This window comes from Dipteris shenzhenensis, chromosome 13 (assembly GCF_047967505.1).
Source record: "Dipteris shenzhenensis isolate YYH24624 ecotype China chromosome 13, Dip_SZ_1.0, whole genome shotgun sequence".
NCBI lineage: Eukaryota > Viridiplantae > Streptophyta > Polypodiopsida > Gleicheniales > Dipteridaceae > Dipteris > Dipteris shenzhenensis.
Genome location: NC_141608.1, coordinates 30404897 through 30412944, shown reverse-complemented (window position 1 = coordinate 30412944; position 8048 = coordinate 30404897). Strand labels below are relative to the sequence as shown.

General features: G+C 41.1%; 1 protein-coding gene across 1 annotated transcript; it reads left to right on the top strand.

Moving 5' to 3' along the window:
- Window positions 1-4180: 4180 nt before the first annotated feature.
- On the top strand, window positions 4181-7066 carry LOC147895279 (pentatricopeptide repeat-containing protein At2g33680-like). Its single transcript, XM_087383443.1, has one exon. It carries the CDS (start codon window positions 4181-4183, stop codon window positions 7064-7066), a length of 2886 nt encoding a protein of 961 aa, XP_087239569.1.
- Window positions 7067-8048: the final 982 nt, after the last annotated feature.

Below are 8048 nucleotides of genomic sequence, written 5' to 3'. Positions count from 1 at the left end.
ACAAGGTCAACAATCACCACCCAATAGGTTAGCCCAAAAATGACCTAAGGTGGTGGTGTTAGATTCTATAGTGACGAGGAAATGTGGTAGACCAAATTGAGATACCTCATGCTTAGGAGGACCTAGAGTCAAGAAAAATATAGAAAGATCATCAACTATCGAGAATGTAGATCAAGATAATTATAATATCCAAGACTGTGCGAAGGTAGTGATAATACACAACTATTATGGAGGAGAGTCTCCTTATATCATGTGTTAGAGGATGCACACACATTCTTGAATTCCGAGGGACAAGGAGACTTATTAAGAGGTTGCAAGCTTTGCCTACACCAAATAAGATAGAATGTATCGATCAATTCATAATATCATATCAAGGCAAAGAATCATAGGAGGATAAATATGGCATAGTGACTCACAATCAAAAGCGTATTTAGATCTAACTCAGTAATTTGACAATCAAAAGCCTATTTAGATCTATTTAAATAGTTTGACAATGCTGAAAGCCTTTGTGCTTCCAACTCTAGACAAAACTTATCCTATGAAACATCTAAACGCAAGGTACTCTGAAATCAAAACTAGTTCCCACTAGGCATAAGGGCAGATGTTTTGGAATGTGACATGACATGATTCTAGATCCTACATGCAACCTACATGCAAAGCAATAGCTAGGTTTGTGGTAAAGAAACCAAACCACAAGGGAGTACATAAATAGTTCATACCTATAACAACTTTGATACTCCTTAGTAAGAAAAGGGTATAGGATTGGTCTAGGCATATGTTCATGTTGCTAAGCGAACATAATTCCATCACCCATGATGGCAAGAGCTACATTTTTCATCTTTTGGCCATCATCATTAGCTTTGAGATCCAACAAGATGGACAAGCAAGATTTACCACTTACGAATGTAACATGTATGCATGCAACATGATATAGAAGGCATGCATGCAACATGATGCAAAATGCATACATGCAACATGATATAGATTGCATGTATGCGACTTGATGGACAATGCATGCATACAACAAGATGGAGAATGCATGCATGCAACACGATGAAGAATGTATGCAAGCAACATGATATAGATTATATGCATGTTCTCTTTGGTTTTGTTTTGTTTTGAGAGTCGAATTGCATGCGTGCAACAGCGATATAGCATGAACACATGCATGCAACATGATACTGCAAGCATACATTCATGCAGCATGACACATGCATGCATGCAAAAGAAAAAATGATATGCATGCAACATGATACAACTTGTAAAAGAACAAATGAAAAAAATCACCTCTCTCTTCAAGAGAGTCCAAGTACTTGCATCCTAGGAGTCCCATCTAGTCCACTGCCTTGTGAGAGAGGGACCAAGGATCACTCTATACCAAGCCTTGGGGTGGGGTGGGGCTTAAGATTACAGAGGAGAAGTTACCTCTCAAATCAAAAGCACTCACAAATGGACTAGTGGTTTCCTTATAAAGGTGAGACATGGTATATGTTTCACTGGTAATTGTCTCATTGTTGTCAGTAATAGAGACATTACCGTTAACTCTAGGTAGCACTAAACTGGAAGAATATTCAATCTTCATCTCAATTGTCAACGGCCCATTGGTTACCTTTCAAATCAAAAGCACTCGCAAATGGACTGGTGGTTTCCTTATAAAGGCAAGACATGGTAAATGTTTCGCTGGTAATTGTCTCATTATTGTCAGTAATAGAGACATTACTGTTAACTCTAGGTAGCACTAAGCTGGAAGAATATTCATTCTTCATCTCAATTGTCAACGGCCCATTGGTATAGGTTCATACTTCCAATTCACAAGAACTAGATGCATCCCCTAATATTATCTATAGTGTCCCATACCACTATGGACCATTTCTTTGAATGTCTTGTTGGGATATTGCCCATCATGCAAAACACAATTCATGCAATGCATAAATCTATTCACAGCTAGAATCCAAAAAATTAACAAACATGACTCTCTCTTCTTTCCCTCTTTAAAAAAATAGTAGGGATGCATGGCCTTTAGGGAGCGAGATCATGGGTGAAAACTTAGCCAAGATCACAACTTGATTGCTCAATGTCTATCCAGACATGAGACTCACTCCATGCCTATTTCTAACATGAGTATTTATGCAAGGCTATTAATCTGTGGAGTCCATCAAAGATAACTAAGTACTTTTTCAATCAATGCCATAGCATATGAATCTCTATTTTAGTTGAGAATTGAGTGACTAACCTCTCCTGAGTTGTAGCTTAATGAATTAGTCACCTTAGTGATTAAGACAAGTGTTTCAACTAGTTGCTCTTTTTATAGTAGATATACTGAGCAAGGTGATCAAAACCACTTCAATACCCTGAATAGTGTAGCCAACTCCAATGATTTTTTAAAGGTGAACGCTAGGAAATTAGGCACTCATTTGAGTTTGGGACAAAAAGCTGGGCAACCATGGTTTTTTTTTTTGTGGGAAAAATCTATGTTAATCACCAAAAACCACCAAAATTTGACAACCCATATCTTTTGATTGACAAATCTAAATTGGGTCATGCAGCATATCAAATCAGATGACAAGACATGATTTAGATAATTATCATATATTTTTTACATCATTTAGTAATTTTACTTGCATCAAGGTAAGCATTTTATGAAGTTACGGGCTAATTTTCTCCACAAAGTTTAGAGCACGATCGCCCATTTTAGGCTACCATATTTTCTCAAGGGTGAGAATGGTAGAATAGCCCATTAGGTGCTCCTTTTTCAAGGGGGTTCTTTGATAAAAAAACTGGCCAACTCCACGGCTAAAGTATTTCTACTATAACCCAAATCACTTGAAGACTGTACTCTATTGCTAATTTATGCATCAATAATACAATAACATTTATATCGTGCCCTTGTTATAAATACAATCTAATTACAAGGAAATGACATCTTCATATTACATTGATTACCCACATTTCAGCACTAATGACAAGCTCTTGCATAATATGCAATTCCAAAAAAGATTTCATTATTCAAGTATCTTATGTACCCACTCATGGGTTTTAGGATTTGAGTCTAGGTTATCATTATAAGACTATATCACGAGCGGCTAATACTTCTCTAGAAAACATTTAACATACCTTGTTCTTATATTCAAGTAGAAAACGACATTTGGACATTGTGCCTCCTACCTTCGACCTTTGATGGTTTTCTCTTCTAAACTTACCCAAAATGTGTAAGTGCAAGCTAGCGTAGAGGGGCCAACAATATGGCATATCAAACTTTCTAACGCAGGAGATTTTGAAATTTGTTGTGCGTGATCACATATGGTATAGCAATATCAAATCCTAAAGTTTGGTTCAAAATGAAGCTTAGAGGCATGTAAGGCCACTCACCGAATGCTCTTATGCACATGGGGTAAAAATGTGACATAAATGAGCCAAAATTTGCATGATTTTTATTGGCTTTGGATTGAAATAACTTTAGCTCCTGGGGGATCCACTGCCTTTGTTTGTTTTGGCAAAGGCTTGCTTAGGGTGTTTATAAACTACCCACCGTGGGCATGCCCACGGATTATGGACAGGAAACGCAAGGCCCATATGCATTCAATTGGGCATGGGTGGCTCTAGTCTCTAAACACCCTTATTGGCCCCTCTAATCGAGCAAGGTGGCAACGTTTTTCAAAATCTCAATGAAGGAAAACGCTCAAATGCAAGCTTAACAACCATTCAGATAACAATATTTTCTGATCTCTTATCAGAACCCACAAAAAGTTGGAATGCAAACTAACGACCTTATCCACCATACTATCATCACATTGTGAACAACTCTGTTTTACTCCATAATCACCATGTACCCTGTAGTCCCTCTACAATTCACGGTCACCTTGCAGGTTTCATACGCCCTATGTCTCACAATTATCCGTTTTGCGAGCAACGCCTCTTTGAGACATGCTTTCACCCTCATCTCAAAGATGGGTTGATCATCCTGGTAACGCAGGATCCTTTAAACCTTTGTTACACGTACTTCTTTCTGTCTCACAATCATCCGTTTGCAAGCTTGAGACATGCTTTTACTCTTATATCCAAGATGGGTTCATCATCCTAGTAACACTGGATCCTTAAAACGTTTGTTACACGAGAAGCAACTGGAAGCGGCGGCTGTCATTTTGTTCATTCTTCTTTGATGTCTCGGCATCCTTGAGACATGCTTTTAAGATGGGTTGATCATCCTGGTAACGCCGAATCGCTAAAACGTTTGTTGCACGAGGAGCAACTAGAAGCGGCTCTTCAGGCTGTGTACGCAGTATATCAGAAGGGGATTCCTGTGAGTGGAAATGTTATCTCCCTTCTTCTGCGGGTATGCACTGGTAGAAAAGACTTGGCAGCTGCTAGGCGAGTGCATGCAATTATAGTCGGCAATGGACTCGATTCGGCTGCCCGCTTGGGGAATAAACTTATTCACCTGTTTGCCTCGTGTGGCAACTTGCTTGAAGCAAACCAAGTATTCTGCAAGGTTTTAAAGCCAAGCGTGCACACGTGGAATGCTTTCATATCAGCTCATACGAAGCTTGAAGAAGGTGAAAGGGCCCTTCACCTATATTCCAAAATGAGGCAAGATGGTATAACCCCAGATAGAGTAACATATCTGTTGATTTTAAAAGCCTGTGGCATCATAGGAGCTCTACGTCATGGCAGGTGGATACATGAGCAGATCGTGAGAGCAGGACTCAAATCGGATGTTGTGATTGAGAATACCCTTATCAACATGTATGCCAAATGCTGGAGCCTGGAAGAGGCACGTGATGTTTTTGACAAATTGCCAAATCGAGATGTGGTGTCATGCGGTGCAATGATTACAGGATATGTTGCACATGGGTACAATCTTCCTGCCCTTGATCTGTTCGAGAAAATGCAGCAGGATGGTATGACGTTAAATGAGGTTATATTCTCGTGTATTTTGAAAGCATGTGGCAGCTTAGGTGCCATAGATCACGGCAGGCTTCTACACGACCAGATCATCAATATCGGACTGGAATCAGCAGTAGTTGTCAGAAATGCACTTGTGGATATGTATGCAAAATTTAACAATCTACAGGAGGCACGCAAGGTCTTTGATAATATGTCGAATCGAAACGTGGTATCCTGGGGTGCAATGATCGCAGGCTATGCCCATGCTGGGCATGGTATTTCTGCTCTTGAAATGTTTGAGAAAATGCAAGGGGAGGGTGTTAAACCAGAAAAGGTCACACTTTTGTGTGCCTTAATAGCCTGTGGCAGCATAGGCACTGTAGTGAAGGGCCAGTTGATTCATAGGCAGATTGTTCAAAGTGGGTTTGAACCAGATGGTGTTATTGGGAACGCACTTGTTCATATGTATTCCAAATGTGGAAGCCTAGAGGAGGCGCACAGAGTGTTTGACAAATTGCCAATTCGAGATGATGTTTCATGGGGTGCAATAATTGCAGGATATGCTGAGCAGGGGCATGGCCTTGCAGCCCTGGAACTTTTTGAAGACATGCAGCAAGAAGGCATAGTGGTGCCGAACCTTATTGTGTATGCATGCATTTTGAAAGCATGTGGTATCATAGGATCCATAAGGCAAGGGAGGTGTATACATGATCTCATTATCAGAAGTGGACTTAAGCTAGATGTGGTCGTGGGTAACACCATTGTTGACATGTACGCCAAAGGTGGGTGCCTAGATGAGGCGCACAAGGTTTTTGGGCAATTGCTCTATCGTAATGCAGCATCATGGGGTGCAATGATTGGAGGGCATATCCAGTATGGGTCTGTGCTTTCTGCTCTTCTTCTCTTTGAGAAAATGCAGGAGGAGGGTATAAACCCTAGCAAATCCATTTATTCGTGCATCTTGAAAGCATGTGGCAAGATGGGGAAAATAGCACAGGGCAGATCAATACATGACTCAATAATTAAAAGTGGAATTGAATTAAATGAGGTAATTGAAAACGCCCTTGTTGGGATGTATGTGAAATGTGAGCGCCTAGAGGATGCGCGCATTCTGTTCGATATATTGCCAAATCAAGATTGTGTCTCATGGTCTACGATACTTACAGGATATGTACAACAAGGGTATGACCTTTCTGCTCTGACACTTTTTGAAAAAATGCAACAACGAGGCATACAGCCAAGCAAAGTTACATTTTTGTGCATACTGAGGGCATGTGGCAGCATAGGAGCCATAGGGATGGGCAGGCTGGTACATGACCAGATCATCAGGAGTGGACTTGAGGTTGATGCAGTTGTTGGGAGCACAATTGTTGATATGTATCTGAAATGTGGAATCATGAAGGAAGGACAAGTAGTGTTTTGTAAACTACAGAAACGAGATGTGGTATCATGGGGAGCAATAATTGCAGGGCATGCTGCACATGGTGATTGCAGACTTGCTTGGCAATCTCTTCAAGACATGCAACAAGAAGGCTTAAAACCAGATGATGTGATATTTACTAATATGCTTGCTGCGTGCAGTCACGCTGGCCTCTTTGAGGAAGGGCATTGGTACTTTCAGTCTATGAAGGAAGACCATGGCATTACCCCTAGCATGGAGCACTACAACTGCATGGTGGACCTCCTTGCTCGTGCTGGTTGTTTGACTGCAGCAGAAGATTTCCTTGGTAGTATGCCAATATCACCAGGGATACTTGTATGGAGGTCTTTGCTCAATGGCTGCAAAACGTATTGCAATGTTAAGCTTGCAAAACAATGTTTTGATCAAATTGTCCACTTGGATTCTACCGATGCTTCTACACATGCACTCATGCTCAAGATTTATGCTGATGCCAACATGTGCAAGGACGTGGACAAAAGAGAAGAACTGAGACAATTTGCTAGTGCAGCAAAGAAGCCTGGTAGGGCCTGGCTTGAAGTGAAGAACAGCATGCATGAGTTTATTGTGGGGGAGAGAACCTGTCTACAAAGCGACGATGTCCAGGTAAAGCTACAAAGGTTAAGTAGGTTTATGAAGGGGAAAGGCTATTTACCGTCCGTGGACTTAGTTCTAGAGTTGAAGTCAGCTGAGGGTATGGAAGATGCCTCAATATGGGCATCTCCTTCAGGACTTTCAGTATAACATGGGGTGTCGTTGTCAAAGCTGTGAGGAATGCACAGCTTTGATATTGACAACGTGTGTTATATGGAGACGCCTGAACGAGATGCCCAGAACGATAGGCCACGCGGTTGGGTGAGTGCTCATCTTAATGCCTGCACGTGCTATGTACCTAGCTGTTGGCTTGGGCTTCATGCAATGCCCCAAGAGGTGGTCCCAATACTACGAGACTTTGTGTGATGCTGATTGCACATCCATGCTCCATAATGTTGACGGACTTGGTGAGGTTCCACATGGTTTGGGCTCCTCATTATTGACCTCGTGCACCCTGCTGACTGAAGGATCAGGCAATTGGGTCCTATTTGTGGTCTCATGCGAGGGAGCTCACTGGCAAGAGATTGTGGGGATGAAACAAAAAATCACTTGCCCTGCGGTAGTGCTAGGAAGCCTATATACAACATGGGAAGGCAGGAAAACATTGTTAGGAAAGCAACATAGTTCCTGTTTATAAGGATGAGTGATGTGGGGACGTCCTGTCTAAAGAAAGCTGTGGAATCACTTTCTCACTGTTTTCTGTGATGAATCAAACAGATGTAGGATTGAACAATCAACATAGTACTACTTCATTGGGCATAAGTATGCCAAGAAGTTTGATTTCTGATGTCATCATAATTCACAACTAGACTAGTGGGGTATACTAAGCCTCAAAAGGAGATATTGGTGCATGCTAAGAAAGTTAAAAATGTCTGAAGCATACTGGATGAGCATTTGAAAGCAAGGCTTACATGCTGTGTGGGGATACCCTTGACGTTTGAAGCAACTCTAAAGAGTTGAATGCTGAAGTTTATTAAATATTGCAGAGATTGGAATTTGCATTGGCACATTCGACACAAAAGTTGGTTGCTGAATTCACTACCGATTTTACAATCCCTAAGACTGAATGCTTGAAACATAGACTATTCTCTAGAGTGCCAAATCTAGGTGATACTAAGGGTTTGTCAGATAT

Excerpts from the sequence above, each read along its gene's own strand:
- LOC147895279 (XM_087383443.1), top strand. The coding sequence starts at position 4,181 with ATGCTTTTAAGATGGGTTGATCATCCTGGTAACGCCGAATCGCTAAAA.